The sequence below is a fragment of the Bactrocera dorsalis genome, chromosome 4 (genome assembly GCF_023373825.1).
Source record: "Bactrocera dorsalis isolate Fly_Bdor chromosome 4, ASM2337382v1, whole genome shotgun sequence".
NCBI classification, from domain to species: domain Eukaryota; kingdom Metazoa; phylum Arthropoda; class Insecta; order Diptera; family Tephritidae; genus Bactrocera; species Bactrocera dorsalis.
This window is the reverse complement of record NC_064306.1, coordinates 53,626,417-53,652,192: the sequence shown is the minus strand read 5'-3', so window position 1 is coordinate 53,652,192 and position 25,776 is coordinate 53,626,417. Positions and strand designations below refer to the sequence as shown.

At 36.6% G+C, this 25,776-nt stretch overlaps 1 protein-coding gene across 3 annotated transcripts in view; it reads left to right on the top strand.

Moving 5' to 3' along the window:
• LOC105228810 (netrin-B) overlaps positions 1–25,442 on the top strand; it is a 590,578-nt gene extending 565,136 nt beyond the window's left edge. For 2 of the 3 annotated variants that reach the window (XM_049455353.1, XM_011208786.4), the window contains exons 3-7: positions 5,103–5,252; positions 5,371–5,472; positions 20,932–20,997; positions 21,370–21,652; positions 21,937–25,442. In XM_049455353.1, the coding sequence (XP_049311310.1) occupies positions 5,103–5,252; positions 5,371–5,472; positions 20,932–20,997; positions 21,370–21,652; positions 21,937–22,078 (743 nt within the window). In that variant the 3' untranslated portion in view covers positions 22,079–25,442. Of the gene's footprint in view, positions 1–5,102; positions 5,253–5,370; positions 5,477–20,931; positions 20,998–21,369; positions 21,653–21,936 lie in introns of all 3 variants that reach the window. The other variant, XM_049455355.1, reaches the window with a different exon arrangement.
• The last annotated feature ends 334 nt before the right edge of the window (positions 25,443–25,776 follow it).

The window sequence follows — 25,776 nt, the reverse complement described above, 5'->3', positions numbered from 1 at the left end:
CTGCAACATGACAAAATAATATAAATTTACACTGAGGCAATTATTATAATAATTATTAATATATTTAGTCTGGAGCGGCACAAATGTAATAAATTTAAACAAAGCTCGCCATCATTTTGGGCGTTGTTTTATAAAAACAGAGCATAAATGATTATGCTTCGATGGAAAAGTGTATTAAACTCATATTTATGAGTCTCATTTAATTGAGTAATATTATACATATTATTTTTTTTTTTTACTTTTACTTGACATCAAATATATGAACCCATTAATCTGCGCCGAATTTATATCACCGTTCGCATTCGGTTTTGAGTTTTGCAAATGTTAATTTATTAGCCGCTTAAACTTGTAAGATTTACTATTTCATCCAGCGCATATGAATGCATAGTGCTCAGCGCTTTGATAGAGATCTTAAAAGTGTCAAAAGCGGGTACAATAACAATAATAATAATAATAATAATAATGCTAAAATAACAATAGCAATAACAATGAAAGTGCGCTGAGGGCAATTGCTGTTGCTTGCATTGTCAGTCAGTCTGCGGCGTCTGAGCATTTGTTGGCTTGCAAGCAACAAAGCACCATTTTGCCGTTTTGCAATTGTCAACTTAGTGTTTGGTGGCACATGCAACACCCCTCATAGCGATTGTTGGGAATTATTGCGCGACAACTCTTGAGCGTGTTGCTCGACACTACCGACGATCATCTAATGCTAAGTGACGCCGTTTTGTGCATTTGATGTCTGCAGGATGCTGTGGGCGTGTGCTGCTCCGCACCAATACACACACAAAGAAATGTATGCTCGCGTTTACAAACGAGCGTCTGAAATGTTTAAGCTGCAGATTTATTTGTCGCACTCGCATAATTTACGGATACACTGTGCAGCACATATACTCTTATTGTTAACCCCCAACCGCGTCTTCTGCGTAGAGCGCGAGTGAGCTTTTTGTTGTCTGCTCCTTTCGTTGCCTCCAAAGTATTTATTTTTCTTCGCTTTACTTGCGTTGGTCGGAAAAGTTTTGCCTCATGCAAAACCACTTAGTTTACTCAGTTGAATATTTTTGTGTTTATCACAGAGAAATAGCGCATGTTTGCTTGCAGTTACTTATTTACACTGGCTGCTTGCAACAGTTGCGCGCGCTGAAAACTTTTAATCGTCTGTTAGCCATAACCGGAGATTATGTTGATTATTTGCGCGAATTTATGGCTTTAATAGTTTTAACTATATTTGCCTTGCTACACCATATGGTTGCTAAAATGCAATTCGTGGGTGTAAGAGCTTAGCCCTCAATGTATGCGTTCGTTGTTGGTTGAAGACATGCTTTCAGCGCAATTACTAAAAATTTTTCTAAGATTTGGAATTGATTTTTTCAACAATTTTTTTCATATAGATTAAACATGTTATAAAGGGTGATTTTTTAAGAGCTTGATAACTTTTTTTAAAAAAAAAACGCATAAAATTTGCAAAATCTCATCGGTTCTTTATTTGAAACGTTAGATTGGTTCATGACATTTACTTTTTGAAGATAATTTCATTTAAATGTTGACCGCGGCTGCGTCTTAGGTGGTCCATTCGGAAAGTCCAATTTTGGGCAACTTTTTCGAGCATTTCGGCCGGAATAGCCCGAATTTCTTCGGAAATGTTGTCTTCCAAAGCTGGAATAGTTGCTGGCTTATTTCTGTAGACTTTAGACTTGACGTAGCCCCACAAAAAATAGTCTAAAGGCGTTAAATCGCATGATCTTGGTGGCCAACTTACGGGTCCATTTCTTGAGATGAATTGTTGTCCGAAGTTTTCCCTCAAAATGGCCATAGAATCGCGAGCTGTGTGGCATGTAGCGCCATCTTGTTGAAACCACATGTCAACCAAGTTCAGTTCTTCCATTTTATACGGTTTTACACCAAGATCTTTGCGTAAAATCTTCCATGTGGTCGAATAACACAAACCCAATTGCTGCGAACGGCGACGAATCGACATTTCACGGTCTTCAGCCACACTCTCAGAAACAGACGCAATATTCTCTTCTGTACGCACTGTACGCATTCGTGTGGTTGGTTTAATGTCCAATAAAGTAAACTGAGTGCGAAACTTGGTCACAATCGCATTAATTGTTTGCTCACTTGGTCGATTATGTAGACCATAAATCGGACGTAAAGCGCGAAACACATTTCGAACCGAACACTGATTTTGGTAATAAAATTCAATGATTTGCAAGCGTTGCTCGTTAGTAAGTCTATTCATGATGAAATGTCAAAGCATACTGAGCATCTTTCTCTTTGACACCATGTCTGAAATCCCACGTGATCTGTCAAATACTAATGCATGAAAATCCTAACCTCAAAAAAATCACCCGTTATAATAGTCCCTCGTCGAAACTTACGACTTCAGACTTAATTTTCAAACTAAAAAACCATTATATAATATTTTTAATCTACATGAAAAAAATGCTTTAAATGCGGACACCAAAAACTGTATACAAAGAACTTACTTTAAAAATGTTGCCTACATTTCGGCGCATTGCCCTAACACAGGAATTTAGAACTCCATTCAAAATATTATAAATACTATTTACTACTATGAGCAAAAAATAGTAAGACTTTGTTCTTTGTTTCAAAATTCTTAATTTAGAATTCAAAATCTATGTCGTCCCCCATAAAGTGATTCCTCTTGACCACAATACACTTGTGCCAACGTTTTCTCCAATCCTGCTCCAATCCAATTGTTTAAAATAATTTCCGGAAAAGCCTTCAATGCGAGAAGCGATTCACGTTTAACGACTTCAATTGACGCAAAACGGTTTCCCCTGAGCAGTCGTTTTAGTTTGCTAAATAGCCAAAAGTCACATGGAACAAAATCACGCGAATATGGTGGTTGCGGCACGATATTGATTGAATAGCTTCGCGCAAACGATGCAAAGCACTCAATTAACAATCCTTGTTGACAGTTTGGCCGGTTTAGAGTGCACCACACCTCGATAAACGAAGAAAGCTGTCAACATAACATAGATTTTTGACCTGCTTTGACGTGTTTTTTCGGCTACGACTCATCTTTGCCACGATATTCAGCCGACTTAGCGTCCGTTTCCCAGTCGTAAGCACAGATGCAAGACTCATCACTAATATCAATGCGTTGCATGTCATCCTGGTAGTCGAAAAGCCTTGTTCCGCAGACGTTAACACGTCGGTGCATTTCGAAAAAATTTTTGTAATATTGGAATCAATCGTGCTTTCACTTTTCTTAGTCCGAAGGATATTTTAAAATGGTTTTCACTGATCCTTTCGATATTCCAACGATGCCAGTAAGATCTCTGACTGTTAACCGTCGATTCTCAAGCGGTACTAGTGGTTTATTTTACTAATGTGTTGATGATCAGTTGATGCTTTCCACTCAAAGACTGTTACTTAGTACTTCTAACAATTTACACCAATATTCTGCAGGCGCTGACCAACCACTTCACCAATTACTTTTGAAAAATTTTCGAAAGAAACATTGCGAAAAGTGAAAATTTAGACAACACCACCCAAACCATTTCCGCTTCCTGGCTTTTCGACATTTTCTACAAACTTTTTCAATTTCGCGCGCATAAGCCAATTAAAAATAATATATTTGCAACAGTAAGCCGCTTTTCGTGCAATAAAATGCACAGCCAGCAAAAGGCCCCAAAGCCAGAAGGCAAGCGCCGGGAAAAAATGCCAATTCATGGCATGGCGCATTAAAGTATGCAACGCTAAATGGCGCACTGAGCAATGAACCGCAAAATTATAATGCGCCCTACACACCAACCAACACACACACTTGCATATATATTTATATGGTGGTAATTTTTTATATTCAATTAAATGCAAAGTTTTTTACGCTTTTTTGCATTTACTGCACGCTTGCAAATCACGCTTTAAGCCGCAGATAAGCTGCTAAAAAGCAGCAGCGCACAAAAATTAAGTCTTAATTGAATTTATGAAAATGAAAAATTAGCTGGCTAAGCGCATTAAGACATTTATGCGCGCATAACCACAGCTATGCAGTAGAGAAGAAGCAGCATTTCACTTTTGCCGCGAAAATGTGGTCAGTGGGGAGAAAAAAGTGAAATTGCGAAAATTCTGAAAATGCGCAAGGCATTAAATTTAACACGCTACGCGGTGTTAATGGGGGTCAGCGCTAGGGGCCTGCTGGATTTAAGTGAGTTTTACGTCAAATATTTGAATGCGAGCACTTGCTTGCCATGCTTCGCGCGTTTTGGCACTTAATTTGGCCGTCGTAAAATAGCTTTGCCTGCAAGAGTGTGAAAAGAATGGTGAAAGAATTTTCTTCCAGCTCTTCAGCAGCTGGAATAGCAACGGGTTTGATCATTCAACGCTCGGATGCTGAGGAAAATCGGACCTTCAACAGCAGCGACGGAGCGCGCCTGGTTCTTATTGATGTTTTGCAGACCGCAGATGAACCGCTTACAGCTCAACGCATACACCCGCCTACTACCTGCCTATATCTCTTTCTCTCTCTCCCTCCCCCTCTCTCCCTCTTTTCAAAATCTCTGCTATGCAATCCTTTTGTTCGCACTTAACACACTTATCCACGTATTACGCCACTTGCAGTAGCGATTCACTTGAATTTTGTACGGTTCAACAGCCAAGCGGAAGAGAACAACAGCGCTACTTCACAGCTTTCGCTGACTTTGTCTCGACTTATCATTTTCAATTGTTGCGCTTCATCGCCGTTTGATATTGATGCGGTCAACTGTTGACCACCAAAATATCGTCTTTGTTCTCGCTCTTCTTTTTTTATTGCAATTTGCCACTGACCAAACTGCCGGCCGAGTGCACAGCGCAGACCGCGCAGCCTTGAAGCGCCATAAAACTAATTACAAGTGATTAAATCTCAAGAAAGCAAACAAAAATTGTTCAATATTAAGCAGCCTGCAGTATTTGCCTTGTCTTTTAGCCACCTCAGCAGCCACATTTGGTTGTACATTAAGATTGCCGTTATTTTGTGTGAAGCGGCGCATAAATTCAAGCGCTAAATGCGCTCCATATGTACACCTAATTAAATTTTTACCATTTACTGCTTTGCATTTCACTTCATTAATTCGTATTTCTTTCTTTTCTTGCAGCCTGTGAATGCCATCCCATCGGCTCGTCGGGCAAAACTTGCAACAACACGTCTGGGCAATGCCCCTGCAAGGATGGTGTGACCGGTCTCACCTGCAATCGCTGTGCGCGTGGCTATCAACAGAGCCGTTCACACATTGCGCCATGCATCAGTAAGTTCTTGCTTTCCGTTCTTAACCTTTCTTCGTCGTTATTTACAAATCTTAATACACATGCCTTCCTACTAATGTCATTTTTTCGTATATCCATATGTCCCTTCTTCTACAACAGAAATTCCCGCACGCAAAGCGAATATGTTGGACACACAGAATACCGCACCTGAACCAGATCCACATGATACCAATGCACCTTATCGCACAGAAGGTGGGAGGGGTAAGTAAGTGTTCGCTTTTTATCACTTTTTTGTTGGTGTTGTTTTGGGTTGACTGTTGTTTTCCTTTGACGGGTTTGTTTTCATGTTTTGTTGGTTGACCTACATGCATATCCCCATAGAGCTTATCTACTCAAACTATGCTAGTGTTTTACTAAATTTCCTCTTCCGCTACTAACCAGTAGAAGTAAGGCTTGGTTTATACTAGATATAGAAAAAATATCTAAATCCCCTCCGATTACAATGATTGGGCTGACTTCGAATAATGTGTAATTATTCCAATATATTGAAAACTTTCCTACAAATTCTTGTGTATACACTTTTTGATGGATTATCAAATCGAGTACATTTGAGTAAAAAAGGCGCGACTAATTTGAAAACGACCACTTTCTGGAAAGAAATAGCAGGTCGAAAATGCATATCGAGAGAAAATTCGTACTCTCTTTGGTTTCTTCGAAAAATAAACAGGTTTATTAAATCTCTGAGCAAATCTACTAGTTGTCAAGCAAAGAGGTCCACACAATGTCGATATTTCTCGACCAAAAATATAAACAATATCGTTATATAAATATTGATAGGATTTGAGACACAGCATAGGTTAAATGATCGATCCTACTAGAGAACTCACTTGGACAGCTTATATTGTGGTACCTAGAACTCTTACACAATTGCCTCTAACGACCCTCATAAATTGTGGTACCTAGAACTCTTACATAACTGATCCTAGCCGATCATAAATTTATTGAAACGGAGGTCAGTATCGGCTATACTGGTTCGCCGAAAGTGTGACTACCGAAATATTTCAACAGCGATCTTGCAAAGGCAGAACAATGTAGGAGAAAGTGCCGAAATGATTCTATCTGACCTTTTCCCACACAATTTTGTCAATGACGTCCGAATGGATTTTTATGTCATACAGCAAGAATGCCTGTTGGACAATGCCCAGAAAGAACTGCTACGATTTGGCAAGATGAACTTTGCTAAGAGTAGTTTAGAAAAATTCCTACGTTCTACTCTAGGTCAGAAGGATCTCGCAGACGCTCAGAAGCTGATCATTGACCAAGCTCACTCGAGATCCATCGGTCCAGAGCTAGAACGCAAGATAACAAAGGAGATCCAACTCGTCCCCACTCGAATGCGAGCGGGGTAAGGGTGCCCCCTCTTGCTAGCTCATCGGCTTTGCAGTTTCCAGTGATTCTACTATGACCAGGCACCGAAACGAGTCTGATAATGAAGTAGCTTGATGCTATATCTAATGAGGATTGACACTAACTAACTTAACTTTGAGCGCACAGCTCAAAGCTCGACGCTATTACTGCCGCTCTACTGCCGGAGTGAATATTCACCTCCCTGAAAGAAGTGACATTTAAGTAGTCTGGTAGCCTAAGCAAAATTTGAGAGAAAGCTCGTTACAGGATGCTTTGCCTCCAACCTACCTTTCTAGCTTCGACTTATCCGTGAACAAGCTTACTGTAACCTTTCTCCAACTGTAGCGCAGTGGTCCAAGTTTTCAGAGAAGTAATTGAAGGAGAAAGTTTCCGCGTGTCTCTGTTTGGACCACTTTATATACCTAACTTCATTGAGCCATAGAGCGACCTACATGGACATGCCGGCAATATCCACGGGTGCTATATGAAGAATGGCATTAAGTGCTATTTTTGGTGTAGTCCTTTATACACCGCAGAGGCGCTCTTTGGACACGTTCAAGCTTCGTAGCGAAAGAACATAATCAAAACCAACTGAAAAGCAATGAAAGTCGAAATCTTGCAGTATCAGGCTGAGGCAATAAGGTTTCAGTATTTTCAGTTAAGATAGCAAAACTCCAGGGGCTTAGGAATAGTTCTAGAACACTTTCAAAGCAAAATGTACCTAAAAGGAACTCACATTATACAACTGACTTTACAAATTTCCGTTAATTCATTTAAATTTAAATTGCTCCGCTTTGATTTACGTAATTTCTTACACGTATAACCATTGTCTTGTATGTCTGTATGTCTATGTATAATAAAGTAATTAAAGAAAAAATATTTATTTATCACATGACGACTATGGAAAACACTCGTCACGTGATGCGCACACTTAAAAAGTTCATTAAACTCCCGGAGAAATAATCTTTGAATAGTAAGAAAAAGAAAACTTGTGAGGGTTCCAAGCATTGGGGTAGATTAGGGAATATATGACTATGCAGACATTATTAACACCTCAACGCGCGCACAAGTGGGTTAGCGACCATACATATCCCCAACTTACTGGCACAGCATGTGAGAAACACTTATAGGAGCGCAGCTAAATAGTCACACTGACGACGAGTCTGGAGAACAAAACCTTATAGAAACCGATGAGCACCGAAGTGTGAGTGTAATTAAAAAATCTTTAGTACAAATACGGAGGATGATAAGCGCAAATTAACGGGTGAGAGAGGGCGTGGCGAAGAGTTGCTACATTTCACGCGGCCTTCAAACAGCAGAAGATGAAACTGCCTGCCTGCGAAGCTAAGGAAGTATTGCTGATGCTGTGAAGCTATTTAGTGCGGCCGCCGTGTAGACGAGAGGGCAGGCAGTGGCTGCTCAAGAGGACGCAATTAATAGCTGCTATAAAATAAAGATTTCCTCATTTCCTGTCGCATCACGCTGTGCAACTTCTGAACGCCTACAAGACAGATTTATACCCTGAACTGGGTATATTGAGTTGATCACAAAGTTTGTAAAAATCAAAAGGAAACGTCGGAGACTATATAAAATATGTATTTGAATGGTCAGCGTGACGAGCTGAGTTGATTCAGCTGAGTTGATTCAGCCAAGTCGGTCTGTCCGTCTGTCAGCCTCGAAATCCAACGCAGAAAAGCTCTTGCCAACAAGTGCTACTTCGGACTGTGTAGGCAATTGAGAAGTAAAGTCCTCTCTCGACAAACCAAAATTAAACTTTTCTGCTATATGGTGCAGAGCCATGGACGATGACAACATCTGATGAGTCCAGGTTATGAGTTTTCGAGAGAAAGGTTCTGCGAAAGCTGCGGACGATGAGCTGAACGTCATTGACATAGTTCAGCGAAGAGATAGCGTCTACGCTCGCTAGACATATCTTCCGAATCGATGAAAACACTTCAGCTCTGGAAGTATTCGACGTTGTACCCGCCGGGAGAAGCAGAGGCAGAGAAAGATGTCCAATCCGTCAGAAAGACCAGGTGAAAAAGGACCTGGCTTCGCTTGGAATCTCCGAATATATGTATAGCTCAGATCGGATCACTATTGCATATAGCTGCCGTACAAACCGACCGAACAAAGTAGAGTTCGTGTAAGGAAACTATTTTATCTGTGAAGGGTATTCTAGCCTCAGTGCAACCGAAGTTAGCTTTTTTTCTTGTTTGCTTGTGTTTACATATAGGGTGTGTGAAAGAGTGAGCAAGACAGCGAGCCAGGTGAAACGAAAGCATATTTGCGGTCGTAAATAATAGAAGAACTTCGCGTCAAAGTGATTTTCCGTAAAACGCCCGCACGGCTCGCTTATAATGTAATAAAAAGAAATACTTAGTTGCTTACATAATTGAATAATTTTATATAGCAACTTCGCAAGATGTAAACAAATTACGTGCCGCAGACACAGACAGCGCGCGGAGAGTCAACAGCATAAGAGCAAGTTGTGTGTTGCACGTGCAACGAGTGCACGAGTGGAGCGAAAGGGGTGCTGGAAATTATTTAAGTAAACAAACTGTGAAGTTTGCTGTTTGCGGCAGTGACTTGTGGCCAGAAGTTTCAGCTCCTGCTGCTGCTTGTTTTTACTGATGCCTCTTGAGTAATACATAGACAAACACATATCTCACGTTGCCAATGTGACTGCCGCGTAAGCGTTAATGCATAAATATTGATAATAAAGACAACTACAACAACTTCACACTCCCTACAAACACACGCTGATATTTTGTGTCCACCCACCGGCCCAGAGGTCGTAAAATATTGGCGTTCTTGATGTTAGTCACTCGCTGCTTGTTGTTAAACTTTAAGCTCAGCCAAAGCTGTTTTGGCAGACTGTAAGTCGTGATGAAAATGCCCGCGTAGCTTTAACGCTTGTCCTCCGTGCAGTTCAGGCGACATAATTGTTTATGCGTATGTATGTATGTGGGAGCTCCTTGCCGACAGCCAACAACTCACAACAAACAATGTTACTGCTGGTCCACACTGGGAGTTATAAGCTTGTAAGAAGCTGCTGGCAAGTTTCAGAGTGTGCATATGTACTCATAGACACATACGACATAATCACTTGTTAAACGCCACTTTAATAGCTGTTTGATAACCGAAAGTATTACACGTCTTTTGGGGAACACTAAATGGATAGTGATGATATAAAATTACAAGGCGAGATAGTTTAAGATTTTGAGGTTATATTTTTCGGTTGAATCTACTGCTATTTATGGTTATTAAACCATTGCAATACTAAATGGGATTGAAGAGACGCACAGATCATTTTAGGAACGGTTAATGGTTGGTTGGTTGAAAAGGGCGGGGGGAAAGCCCCCAACCGCAAGCAGCGCCATCTTAACAATCATTAGGTCCATTATTTTCCTACGAAACGATTATGATTCCTATAAGATTGACAACATATCTATCTCCATTTTCCTGATCATAGAAAAAAGTGAATATGACCATGTATCCGCATATTGAATCGAATACCCGAACTGGATGAAATTAAAAACAATATTCAATTATAAGGTTGCTTAGAACTAAGCTGCGTCTAACGTTGAAGTACTCTGTGCCCAAAAAATAAGGTGACATTGTATTTATTTTGAAAATTCTTTATTTATTCTTCCAAATCAATTTCATCCCCTTCAAAGTAATCCCCTCCCGATGCAATGCACTTATGCCAACGGATTTTCCAATCTTCGAAACACTGGTTGTAGTCACTTTCCGTGATGGCCTTCAGTTCCGTCTTCTCTGCGGCTTGAATCTTCTCTATCGTATAAAAATGGTGTCCGCGGAGCGGTTTTTAGAGCTTGGTGAACAGCCAGAAGTCGCACGGCGCCAGATCAGGTGAATACAGTGGTTGCGAAACGAAATGGGTTGAGTTTTTGGCGAAATGATCACGAATTACGAGGGCAGTATGGGATGGTGCATTATCGTGGTGTAAAAACCAAGAATTGTCTTTCCACAATTCCGGCCTTTTAAGGAGAGTCGAGATTTGACGCGCTTGAGGCCCAAAACGTCCTTCAAAATGGTATTGGCTGAGCCTTTCGATATGCCAACTTCATCAGCAAGGTCTCTAATTGTTAATCGACGGTTTTTCAACACCAAATCTTTGATTTTTTGAACGTGAGCTTCGAGGTTGATAGTCGCTCTGGACGCTCTTCGTCTTCGACACGTTCACGGCCGGCTTGGAACTCACTATACCACTTGTAAACATTTTTTTAGACATAGCCTCATCACCAAAGGCTTTATGCTCCATCCTCAACGTATCCCCAGCAGAAAATTGATTAATGCAAATTCTTTGCTCAACAAATTTCGACATCGCAAAAAACGAAAAACTTTTAGCTCACAAAACAAAACGAGACGTATTTGACATAAAAAATGTGACTGACTGATATCAATAAAATATTTTCAATTTTATATACAAAAACGGTATTCTGATATGGTGACCAATTAAGGATAAAAATATGCGGTAAGACGTTTTGAAAGCATCAGTCCTTGGAACAATGGAAACGTCGTTTTACGTCTACTGTCAACAGACTTGTGCTGTAAGCAGCTGGCAATGAAGTCAACTCCTAGACGGAGAGATTTCTGCCGATTAGTCGCCTGTAGTAAGACATTCTTTAAAACGTTCCCGTTTCTTTTCTTTTCCAATACCACAGATTTTGGGGAAAGGGATAAGGTGGAGAAGGAAGCTGGGATAAGCATCTATACGGGTGAGCGGTAGGTAGTTTCCTTTTTAGCAAAATTATATAGAAAAATCGTCTTCCGTTTATCTACCAGAACACTGCAGTAAAAAAGAGTTCTTGTTCTAACAAGCAGTCTGCTCACGGCAAGAAATATATTAGTGCATACAGATACCAATCGGCTGTGAAATCACTATAGTATCTTATGATTACGTCAAAGGTAGTAACAGGATGCCTTGAACTCTTAATGGATCTTACAATCTATTTTATAAAACTACAATGGGTTCCAAGACATAAAGATATTCCTGTGAAGCAGATGAACTAGGTAGAGCAGGCACTACCCGACAATTAGACCCTGGAAAAGAGGGAATTTATATGCCTTTGGCTACTTTAATCGACATGAGTCTCGGTGGAGACAATCCTTGACTTGCTTAGCAAACAGCCATATGTGACATGAATGAATTAAAATTGTAAATGAATAACATAAGAACTCAATTAGAAGTGCTAACAGGTCACTTTATTTCAAACTATTTAGAAAAAAATCAACCGAATTAGATTTCTGGACAAAAATAACAAATTTTAAGGAAATTTCTTTGATAAGTATTGGAATTCTGACAATTGGAAACAATACCACCTTACAAATAGTGTTTTATCTCATTTTTTAGAAGTTTGGAAAACTTTTAAGTAACAAATATATTTTTAAAAATATCTAGAGTGAGCTCCCTTATAAATTTAGTAAGGAGGAGGAGTGCTTTAAGTGTTCCTAAAAGGTTCCATATAATGAAGAAAGCTATCATTAATTTAAAGTCACACTAAATTAAGGGGTGACATGGGTTTCCTCGGGTAAAACACAGACTTGTTCTAGTTAAAACTATTTCAATTTTAAACTATTTGGAAAAGAATCAACCGAATTAGATTTCGGAACAAAAAATAACACATTTTAAAGAAATTTCTTTGGTCAGCATTGGAATTGTCTTTCTCTTTCTGGCCTCTTGGAAACTTTACAACCCTATTAATAGTGTTTTAAATAATTTTTTAGAAGTTTGTACTTAGCTTTCAACAAACAAGTTCTCAAGGCTGTATCTCCGAAATTATTACTGGGATCCACTTGAAAATTTAGGACAATATTCTAAAGGTGTTGTAGGATTAAATAAGAAAATAAAATTATTCAATTTTTTGAAACCCGTAAACTCATGTAACCCCTTAAGCTATATAAAGCTCTTTCCTAATGGAAACATAACGTAAATTTAAACGTGATATTTTAATGTGAATGCGTTAAGAATTTAAGATAATTCACACACAGGGATATACCTTAGCAAGAAAGTGAAATTCAATAACAGTTCTTCGAAGAGATTTTGCTTTTTTGAGTCCCTGACGAATTTTTTTCTCAACCACTACAATTTCTTCCACCAGCATTATATCAACTTTAATTTCAACTAAAGGCAAATAAATTCTTCAACTTAAAACACTACTCAAAACTTACTTATTCCAATTTACTTACACTTTCAAATGAAATATGCACTTTGTTAACAACAAACACACAAACTAACTCGTCACATGAATAATCTCATTGCTAATGAAAAACAAACTCCATTTGTAATATTTACACGACAAATAAAAACCAACAATAGCAAAAAAACAACAACAAAAACACTGTTAGTCAACTTTAAAAGTGAGTGAGTGAAATGAGAGCACGGAGCACTAAAAGAGGCAAGCCAACTTCCTAAATGCAAAACAAACGTCAGGCCACAAGTCAACGGGTAAAGTAGAACAGCAGCAACGGCACAAAGGACAAGACTAAGGAAAAAGCAGGGGAAGGCAAGAAAGAAATTTAAAATAAGTTTCAAAATGAAATGTATTTCTTGTCTGCTGGACATGAAAAGGTCCTACCCGACAAAGTATCCACACAATGCGCGGTCCACAGAGAGCAAAAGACGAAGAGAGCTGGAGCGTGAGAAGAACGAGTTGCATTTTAGCTATGAATTATGCAGTTATGCGGTTAGTTTAGTTGTTCGGGCTGCAAGTGCGACGATTATTTCCAACTTATGCAAAAAGCAACGAAAAGTGCATTTGCAACAAATATTTATAATTATATAAGAAAATTTAGCAAACAAATGTCGGTTGGTAGGAACTTAACGAGTATAACACTTAATAAATTCAGCAAAGCACTTAAGAGGCAGACGCTCGAGCAGTGAAACTTAAATGGAGAGTAAATTATAGTTGCTGAGCACACTTGTGGCATGCCGCCGCAAGGCATAACTTTTCGCCAAAAAGTTGGAAAAATAAACTTGAAAGTGAGACAAATTTGAGAGATTTATAACATTTTTTTATCACTTTGTACTTTTACTGCTCGCTCGGCGAATGGAGACACATAGCTCGCAATGCACTTTAATGCCGTTAATAGCTTTTCGCAAACTGCCGTAATTATCATTTATCGCTTTCAAACAAACAGTTGGCAGTTTTTGCTGCCACTGCTTGTTCCGGTCGCGCCCCCTTTCTGTCTTATTGTCACAATGAAATGTAATTGAAAGCGCCGGCTTTGCTTTGAAAGGAATCGCAAATGCAAATTGTTAGCTCTAGTTTCGCCCCCTGAACTAGTGCGCCGTTAAAGGCGCTTAAAACAACAAATAATAAAACGCATATGTAATTCACTTACACATGTCCCAAGCCGGAACATTATGGCGTTGCTTTCGCTCCAAATGAGAAGCATTGATGTTGGCTCTTTTGCAAACGGAGCATAGGGAAACTCTTCTCTGGTGATGTTCATTTGGCTAGCGGCTTTGAGAGCACTTTTCGCAATGCTTTAAAGCTCCTTTAGTCTTCAATTTGTTTCTTGCTATCAATTTTGAGAAATTATTATAAAAACATGGATGAAGTGCATAATCTCTTAGGAGGAATTTCGGAAATAAATACGAATATGTTAAATATGGCTTTGAGCTACCAATGATTTCGAAAAATCCGCCCCCTCACCTGGGAAAAAAGGCAAACTACGAGTTCAGTTCAGGAATTATGTAACTACACAGCACCGGTATGGTATCCCTGATTTTGTGAAAACGGACGGAGAATCTTCAGAGGTATCAGAATACAGCACTCCGTATAGTACGAAGATATCACCACATTTCTCCCGTCGAACACCTGCACTGTGAGGCTTGCATGCTTTCGATTAAGGACCATGCGGTCAGCTGCAAGTAGTTTCTGCTGGGATTTTTTCGATGAAATCATACCAGCTTTCTAGGAGCATCAAGAAGTCATACCTTGATTACGTCGACGACGTTGAACTAAAAGCCAAACAGACTACGGGCACAATAAACTTCAGATACGCACTGAAGGCCTGTGAAGAGCGTACTTTGAGTGAAGCCAACGGCCATAGCAAACGAAGAGTTCACGTTGTTCCGAGAATCTAGAGTGACCCCTGCGCAACTTCGTTTCGCTATATGGAAAATACCCCTGAAAAAAGGATAGATACACACCACCTCTTCGTCGTTTTCAAAACTGCTTTTGACAACACGAAAAGGAGCGTCCTCTACACCCCTATATCTGAATTTGGTATCCCCGCAAAACTAATACGGCTGTGTAAACTGACGTTGAGCAACACGAAAAGCTCCGTCAGGATCGGGAAGGACCTCTCCGAGCCGTTCGATACCAAACGAGTTTTCAGACAAGGCGATTCTTTATCATGCGACTTCTTCAATCTATTGCTGGAGAAAATAATTCAAGCTACAGATCTAAACAGAGAAGGTACGATCTTTTACAAGAGTGTACAGCTGCTGGCGTAAGCCGATGATATATATAGATATCATTTGGCATCTCCAGGCTGGCCAAAGAAGCGAAGCAACTTGCAACAGGTGCTACCTCGGACTTAGTAGGCAATTAAGAATTAAACTCCTCTCTCGACGAACAAAGACCAAATTCTACAAGTCAGTCCTCATCCCCGTCTTGCTAGTTATGTGGTGCAGAGGCATGGACAATGACAGCATCTGATAAGTCGGTGTTATGAGTTTTTGAAAGAAAGGTTGTACGCAAGAAATATGATCCTTTGCGCATAACGAATGAAAACATTTCAGCTCTGAGAGTATTCGACGCAGTATACGCCGAGGGAAGCAGAGGAAGAGGAAGACCTTCACTCTGTTAGAAAGCCAAGATAAAGGACCTGGCTACACTTGCAACCTGCAATTGGCGCTAAACAACGAAAAGGAAGAACGCGCCAGTCGTTGTAAATTCATAAATTCAATAAAGAAGAGGAAGAAATAAATTAAAAATACACCGTTCTTTCTTGTTAGCAATTAACAATAGCAAAAGTAGGTCTCAACCACAATTATCACCGGATTAAGCTCTATGGCACTTTCTTTCTTTACCAAAACTAACAGTTCCATGAGATTCTCTACACTAAAGCTCTCAGTAGTATACAAAAGAGAGCTTGTGAGAAGTCGTGTGAGGATACGAAGAATCATTAGACCAATACTGATAAAAAATGAATGATTTTTGATAAAATTCAAAAGTGTTGATAATTAGTGGTAAAAATTCCGTTACAAAATTACATACGATAAGCGCTAAGGCTGAATGAGCACTTGATTTAGCATTCTAACTTTATTGTTTACGCACCAAGATTGTTAATATATTTTGATGCTTTTTAAATGAGTCACTTGCATAGCATGCCTAGACATGTACATACATATGTATGTATTTAGTTGCGCTAGCATTTTCCAAAGTTGAATTGGCTGCGATTCAAGTGAGAAAATTGAATTGTAAGCATTCATAGGCCGTGTCGGCGCTAATTCTAAAAAATGCCGATGCAATTACAGAGAAACGTGCTTACACACATACAAACATACAAACATGATGCTGTGCATTCCGGGGCGGACAGTTTGTCAACTTGACTGCAAGCAGCGACACTTCGTATGCGCGTGGAAATTGTGCAACGCCCCCTGAACTTTAAAAACCAATGCACATTCATATGTATATGTATAGTATATACATACATCTTTTTTACATATGTACAGTTTTTTGTTCAAATGGCAGGCGTGAAAATTTTCTGAAGCGCCGCAGCCGTCGTAGTCTAGGAAAGTGATGCCAATTTAGGTGATGCTTAAGTGAATACAGGGCACATACACCAACATAGAGGCACAATAGCACACTGGCACAACAACAACAATAAGCCGCAGCATTTGATTGTTGTTCTAATTTAGTTGCCGTTATTTTGATTGTTGTTGTTTGTGTTGCCTTAGCACTATTGCTCCAATTCTGTAATTTTGTGGGATTTTAATACACACACACACACATGTAAACATACAGTTACACATATACATATGTATAAGTTTAGGCATATATTTTGCTGGTGTCAATAAATAGCGCAATTTATTGATCCAATCAGCGTGCATCTAATTGAGAGGAAAGATAAAAATCAACAGCAGTTAACAGTTCGGCAGATAATTGGCCTTTTACGCATTGGCATTGTGGGAGGGAAAGTAGGCATGGTGCACCAACAACAATAAACAAATATTTACTGCAAGCAAATCTATAAATTTTCCAGTGTTTTCGTTTAACATATAAAAGCTTGTTGTAATCGTGTATTTTATACACTTCACGTTGTTGTTGTTGGTGTTGCTGCTGCCATTGTGGTTTTTAGGCGCATTGCATTAGTTAACTTCTGTAATAAAATCGCATTTTAAGTGCCAGAAGCTCTTAACTTTTGCAGTTAAATAAATATTTGGTGAATTTTTTTTTCTTTTGGCTTCGCTTTGAGCGTTTTGCGGCATAATGGAAAGTGTTTGCTATGCAATTTATTAGCATTACAGCGGTGTATTAAAGAGCAAGAACTATTTTGTTTTCCTGCTTTTAAAAGGAATTTGTGTAGATAATTTACATTTAAGGTATATAAAATATTTGTTTTTATTACTCAGCCCAAAAGTTCACTCAATTTGAGTGATTTGTTTTCGATGCTCTTACGCAAGAAAATTTAACTAATCCATCAAATGTTGGAGAAACATAAAATTATTTGAAAAATTCCATGTGGAAAATTAGTGAAATTTTTTGTTAGATATAATCATTTAACTTTTTAATTGCGAAATTGTGGTTGAAGCAGTTTTCCTTGCTTCAATCAAAGTATATTTCAATATTAACTATTTCCTATGTGTAAAAACTATAAATGCAAGAAAAATCGCTTCCTATGGCTACAGGTAAGCTACAAGTATAATACCACCCATACGCAGGTGCACTTCTTATAGCATTGGCGGGTATAAGAACTATTTATCTTGGTGTTAATCGATAGGTTTGTATGGCAGCTGTATGCTATAGTGGTCCGATCTCAAAAATTTCTTAGAAAATATACCGTTATTTAGAAGAATAATTCATGCCAAAATTCGTGAAGATATTGACCATCTGGCAACGCTGTAACTTTTAACAGCGCTGACAAATCGGCTAATGTCATACCGCGTTAGAAGCGTCATTCGAAGATAATTTATACCATGGTAGGTACATACAAGTATATGCTATAGTGGTCCGATCTCAAAAAATTCTTAGATTAATTTACCGTTGTTTTAGAAAATAATCAATACCAAATTTCGTGAATATATCTTGTCAAATGTGAAAGTTTTCCATACAAGCATTTGATTCCGATCGTTCAGTTTGTATGGCAGCCATATGTTATAGTGGTCCGATATCGGCCATTCCGACAAATGAGCAGCTTCTTGAAGAAAAAATGACGTTTGCAAAATTTCAAAACGATATCTTAAACACCAACGGACTACTTCGCGTATACGAGTATACAGAGAGACTGACGGATGTTTATGGATAAATGCACTCAGCTGATCACGCTAATCATATACATATGTATATGTATGTGTACTTTATGGGATCTGCAATGTTTCCGTCTAGGTGTTGCAAACTACGTGGCAATATCTGTTCAGGGTATACAAATTAGGTATACTGAAAAAATCTAAGAAATTAATCTAAACAAAGTTACTATAATATATGAAAGCTCTTAGGATTTATTAGCTTACTAAGTGAGTGAATTGTTTAGTTGAAAACTTTAGCTAAGTGGTGAGATGTTCTAATACTATTTTGGTATATGAACATACTTGTATATGTCATATCTATTTATAAACAGTTTCACTAACTTAGTGAGTTGTAAAAACACCTAGATGAAACCTCAAAAGGGCTAATATTAATTAGAATTTAGCTTTCGGGTAATTGAAAGATTTCGAAAAGCTAAGCTGATTGATTTGTGGTTATTTCAAAGTTAGTTTAGTTATGCGTCAATTTATTGATCGAAGTTTTTTTTAGTATACAAATTAAGAATGTTCACACTGCTATTCCAACAATCAAGTTCAGGTCTAAGTTTCAGCGCAATAGATTAGGACTTTGTTGAAATAATTGGGCAAACTTGGTTTTTCGCACTTGCCTTTAAAACACCACATAATAAATTTTGTTGGTCATTACAAATACTCTTTGCTTCACTTCTTAGGAAATTGTATGCTAGTTTATCATTGAATCGAAGATGAAAAAAAGCTACAGTTCGGCTCCGAACGAACTTATGTATGTCATCTTACAGTCGCTGGTGTTTACACCCCTCGTAAGGTGTGTTTTCTTGTAATATAATTTACGCAGATGAATTCAATACTAGAGGTATGCGAGTTCCCTAATGAGGCACTATAACTGCGCCTTAAATATGCCACTCTATTTGATTATATTGCTTGTTCGATTCGCCACTCTCTAAAGTTTAACGAAAGGAGCACAGATATATACTTGGAAATAACCTATTTGATATTATTTATTCGACGATTTTTACAATGAGGGAAATTATTCAACCAAGAAGTTCCATTAAATTGTGTTTGCGGAATTTAATTTCTGGTGCCGAAACGGTTAGAATGTTGGAAAAGGCCTTAGGTGATAATTGTTTGTCGCGAGCAAGGGGTTTTGATTGGCACAAATTATTTAGAGAGGGTCGAGGAGCAACACGAATAACAGTCAAGGTTCTTATGAAACAATGTTTTCCGATTACCAGATTGTTCTGAAACGTATTACTACTGGCAATGTATTTTGGATCTGTGACGATCAAATGACCCATAATCGAGGCAAAAGCCGAGGTGAGCAGAAACCGAAAAAAACACGTCAAAGCTGATCAAAATCAAGGTTACGATGATAGTTTTCTTCGATTATAGAGGTGCGGAGCACTCCGAATTCCTTCCGATCGGCAAAACTGTCAACAAGGAATACTATTTGAGTGTTATACGTCGTTAAAAGTGGAATTATGGGCTGACGGCTCTTGGTTTTTGCACCGCGATAATGCAACGTCCCATAAAGCATTGATTCTTCGTGAGTTCTTCCCAAAATTTTCTACCAAAATTGTGTCGCAACACCGCATTCGCCTTATTTAGCCCCGTGTGACTTTTAGTTATTCATCAAACTCAAATGATCGCTCGGGGGAGAAAGCGTTTTGAGTCCGGAAATTTACTTTAATAACTGTTTTGAGGATTGCAAAATTGGCACAAGTGTATTGGTGCCAAGGTGGATTACTTTGATGAGGACGACATAGATTTTAAAGAATGCATTAAGATCCTTAAAATTATGAGCAAAGCTTACTATTTTTGCTCATAATATTAACTCACAAAACAGAAAAAAATTTCGCATTAAAATTGCGTTCTTCAGAACTCCACACGTATAACAGACCTTTCGATTTCTCTCCGTGAAAAAATATCCAAAAGAAGGAACAAAATTTCTGCGAACTTTTTCGTACTTTTTATATTTTAAATGAATCGCCTTTTCACAAACAAAAAAATGTGCAGCAAAAAGCAGAAAATAGCATGCCACAGCCACATTACCGCTGCTCTGGCCCCCGAGCTAATTGGCATTGGTAATTGAATTGTATTTAAATTTAAAATGTAATTTGTTTTGGTTTTTGCCTCTCAGTATACAAAGCATGCTATATGTATACTATGTATAGGCATTTTTGACTTTTACTTTTATTTTTTGAATGAATTTGGCGTCGCTGTTGGCAATTCTGCAAGAGTATACTAAATGTAGGTAGATACATATGGAGGTCTATATTTGCTGCATTTTGTGTTTCGGCATTATTGCAATTAGTACTCAACATTTCCACATGTCGCAATTGGCTACTGATTGACGTATTTTATTGGCCATTGAGGCGAAAGTAAATTATTTCAGAACTTTTTTGTTGGAAAGAAAAAGTTGCGGATATTTTTTCATGGTTTGTTGTTATAGTAGAGGGTTAGAGATGGGATTTTTGGGAAAAATATTTTTGGAGATTTTCATAAGAACTCTAAAGAAATCTACGAAAGAAGTTTAAGTATACTTTTGATTGATTTTTACTTCTAAAGAAGAGTTCACATTCAAGTTGTTGTTTAGTAGATTTAAAGGCATATAGTAAAAAATTCTCAGACCAATATAAAAAAACGTTTTTTAATGGTAAATTTTTTAGTTAAAGACATGACGAAGTCATAGATTTTGATTTATTTTTTTTTTTTATTTTTAAGCACTTTTTTGCATATAATTTTAAAAAAATATTAGAAAGCTTTTTACTAACAAATATTAGCAACATCTATAACGGTACTTATAATTTGCATACGACTTTTACTTTCAGAATGCGAAAGATGCAAAATAAGCACAAAAAGGTTAAACCTCAACAAATTCTGCAAAAGAGACTACGGTGAGTCCTTATATGAGAAATGAAAGCTCCAAAAAAGCTTTCACTTAAAACATACGCCCCAATTAAAAATACAATTAAGTTATGCTATAATTATAGTAAGCTTTTGAAGAGTTAAAAAGCTCTTCAAAAGAGACTACGGTGAGTATTGATGAGATATGAAAGCTCCAAAAAAGCTTTCACTTAAAACATGCGACTCAATTAAAAATACTATTAAGCTCAACTACAAGTATAATTACAGCAAACTTTTAAAAATCTAAAAAGCTCTCTATATAGTCCTTAGTAGACTTATAATAATATAAAATTTCAACTAAAGTTTTCGTAAACTTCACTTGACACGAGTACTAATATCCATCATTCCTTTCTTACCACCAGCAATAATGGCGAAAGTGATTGGCCGCGAATCGAGTACCGAAGTAACGAGCAGCAGCGAACAATACACCAAAGAAAATCAACAAATGGATCGCGACGACGAAACGGAGGCCATGGAGGACAACGCACCCGAAACGGTCAAATACGACATACAAATACAGGCGATCTTCAAGCGTACCCCGCTCGAGTACGCAACAACGAATACAATCCTAAAACGGGGTCCTTTGACCTGGATCATACCAATTAAGAATCTAGAATGCCGCTGTCCCAGAATTAAAATGAATCGGTAAGCAAAGCAGAAGAAGATACAAGAGAAAAAAATATTACCCATAAATATACAGTTATGACAAATGATCAAAATTTACGCGTACTAACAAAAACCTTAAAATCTGATCAAATTTGAACCGGACTGGTCTATATAAGCTGATCAATAAAATCAATTTATTTCCATGTGAATTTGTTTTATCGAACAGTTTATGGGGGACCAGTCCGGTTTAAATTTCATCACCTGTTATAAAATATAAAATAAATTATAATTTTTTTTTTGTCTTTCTCTTCTCTCATTCTCAGCTCCTATCTGATACTGGGCAGAGATTCGGAATCGCCACCGGGCTATCTTGGCATCGGTCCGCGTTCCATTGTGATCGAGTGGAAGGATGAATGGTATAGACGTATGAAACGCTTCCAGCGACGTGCGCGAACGTGTCAGTAAAGTGAATTTGGAAAAAGCACAAAAATTTTAAAATTGAAAAACACACACACTTCCACACAAACATACATACGTACATACATGCGCATATTTTAAATGTATTTGTATTTATAAAAAAAATAATGATAATTTCAAATAGGTTTAAGGCAAAACTACTTAAATGCATTCAAAGTCGAATAAGCCGATTAACACACACACACATACATACAAGCATACACATATATTTGTATATACGTACATATGTATGTGCAAGAAATATATACGTAATCGTATGCATCTGAATGAAATCGTTAATTTTCCGCTGTGTAAAAACAAAAATATTTTTATTGTACCTAAATTAATCGAAAAGCACAAAAAGTTGCAATAATTTAATGATTTCTTTATTTTATTATTTTTTAATTAATAACGCCCATAATTATTTATTTATAATATTTTTTTATAATTTACTTCATCACGCACTAACACCGATATAGTTTTAAAATGAAATAATAATAATAATTTAAGTATAAACTTTTTTGAAAAATATGAGCTTTTTTCAAACTTTTGTAAAATATTGATAAAATCATTTAAACATTTAATATAAAGCAAAAATTATACGCTGAAATATATAGAAAGCATTTTTTATTTACCAAAGTATTCGCGAAAATAATATATATTAATTTTTATATATTTAAAAGTTAGAACTTTTTTAGGCTAAATGAAGAAGCAATAAAAATGGCAAAAACTTTGTAAAAATACTTAAAAAATAATTTGAAAATATATACTCTATTAAAAATCTTGGCGAAACTTTCTACAACACTACTGCAGAGTTAAGCTTTTGAGAGCTTCTTAAAGCTTAGGATGTGCGTATGAATTATATGCAAAATTCTTTAGAAGAGTATAATATTTTCACTCATCGTCAAGTAATAAATAATATAACTAAAATAATAAATACATTCGATGTCCTTTAAAGCTTTGTATATTTTGCATGCTGCTTCTGAAATATACTTTTCGGATTTTTTTCCAGCCGAAATCCAATTGAAAATGCATCATTTAAATATGCCCGATAAGCTTCAAATCTTCAAAAAAATTATAGCAATCACCTGAAAGCTTACGCTCTCAAAACAAGTTTTGGGCGCTTCCGCACAATCCTTAACCTTTTCCAAAAGTTTTCAAAAGTTAATGAATGAAGCTTAAAGCAAATAATTGCCGAATTTTGGAATGAGGGTCAAAAGCTCATTAAAGCTCCAGAAACAGCTATGAACTTCCAATAGACAATGCTTCTTAATTATTTTCACTAATTTGTCAAATAGAAATTGCTGCATTAAAAGCTTTTCAAACCTCTGATGTATTTTTTTAAACTTTTCGAAAGATACACATAGCTTTTACGAAATTTGTTACGCGTTTATAAAACTTTTGAAGACTAATGGAACTTTTCGAAAATACTTGCTCAGCTTGAAAGTTATCAAACCCTTGCGAAGATCAAAAGTTTATTAAAGCTCGAGAAACAACTAAGAAATTCCGATAGATAAAGCTACAAAATTTTATCTAATATGTAAAACAGTAAACAGTAGTTACTGCATTAAACGCTTTACAGAGCTTTCATGAAATTTTAACCTTTCTAAAAGCTTTTGAAGGTTAATGGAACTTCTAAAGAGCTTTCGCATAGTTTCTAAACTTTTCTAAAAGCTTGTAAAAGCTATAGGAGCTTTTGTAGAGCTTTCCCGATATATTTAATGCCTATATAAAACTTTTAAAAACAATTGGAACTTTTAGAAAATGTATACACAGTATCAGAGAAATTAAAATTCATGCGGAAATTAAAAGCTCATAAAAACGCCGTAAATAACTAACAAATGGGAAAGGTTATGCCACGAAATTATTTTCACTAATATTCCAAACATTAATTGCTACATTAATAGCTTTGCAGAGCTTTTATGTTAATTTCTTAAGATTTTGAAATCTCATAAAGCTTTTACAGAGCTTTCACGAAACTTTGTATGCCTTTATAAAACTTTTGAAAGCTGATGGGCCTTTCAGAAAATATCTACACAGTAACAGAGTAATCAAAATTCAGTTAAAGATCAAAAGCTCAATAAAGCTTAGTAAGGAACTAACAGCATACATATGATATATGAGAGGTATTATTAATTTCAATAGTCCAAAAATTAATGTATATATTACTTATTCTCGTCAGGGTCAGATTTTTTCATAAAACAACAAAATTATCGCTTTGAAATGCTTTTTTTTTTATCAATTCCTAAAGTGAAATTGAGTTTTTCGCCTAACATTTAGCCATTAAATTTCATGCCATACATTTTGCCATAACTATTTACGCAAACTCTACTGTATTTTAGTCCATTCACACACTCACACAGATCCTATATAGCAAACATAGAGAACCATAAACGTAGTATTAAATACATACTTATGTGAAGTAAATAGAACTGGAACAATAAATAATGCGCCAATAAATTACCTAAAGTAAATAAAAAATCAAATAAAATGAAAATTGACATATACACAAACAGAACTAAATATTTACAATACTTGCGTACACAAATGCAAAAATAATAATAATTAAATGGCAACTAAAATCAAATGTATGAAAAAGCAATAATGATTAACACACCGCACAATAAAAGTATTAAATATTGAAATTAATATTAATATAATGTACTTACATAGTATTAGGGTGAACACAAGCTTAAGTTACAAAAAAAACATTAAAAACTAAAAAAAAATATATTATTAATTAAAAATATGTTTAGCAAATAGTTTTATTATTATAAATATATATAAATGTGCATTTAAAATTACAAAACAAAAAAAAAAAAAAAACAAAAACAAGCAATAATAAACACTTAAAAATGGCACAATTATTGGCAATGAATGCTAAATGCTAAATACCAATACTAAAAAGCTAATTCTTTTTATAAATGTTAACAAATAATTATTTATTTAACCGTGTAAGCGACTTAAAGCTAATAAAACTATTTAAAAAATATAAAAAAAATTTAATATTTTTTCATTTTTTTTCATACAAAAATTATTTATTTAACCCAATATGGTGATATTGGTAACCAGAAGAACCAACTAATATTTTTCATATTATTTTTTAATATAATATTTACTAAAATATTTGAATATTGAATGAGTTGCGCAAATTCACAAATGTTGATAAATAAAAATGTTAATGGAAAATGCTGCAACTGTTGAACTTGCTTCGAATTTTGGCCACTCTACTTAACCATTTGCACAAAAATCATATTATATATACGAGAATAAGTCAGCAAATGGATGCATTAACTTCGAAACTGAATGTGTAATGTTTTAATGTCCACAGCAAATAAATAAAACGAATAAATATTAATGATGTACAGTTGAAACTGAAAGGCGTCTGTTGTTTTTTCTTTCTTAAACGAAGTTGAAGTTAAGATAATAAATAATTTGCAGGTGGGCACACTAACCGTCCTTTGATCGATAAATATATGATAAATCTACATCTCAAAAGCCAGGAGAAATGTCTATCCTCACCAGAAATAGCATCAAGCTACTATATCATCAGGCTCGTTTGAGTGCCTGCTTTCAGCTGAATCGCTGGCAACTGCAAAGCAGATGGGCTAGCTAGAGAACTCACATCGCAATGAGACCGAATTGGCTAACTATTTATTAGCCTCTTTCATTCTAACATTGGACCAATGGTACAGGCGTTAGTCAAC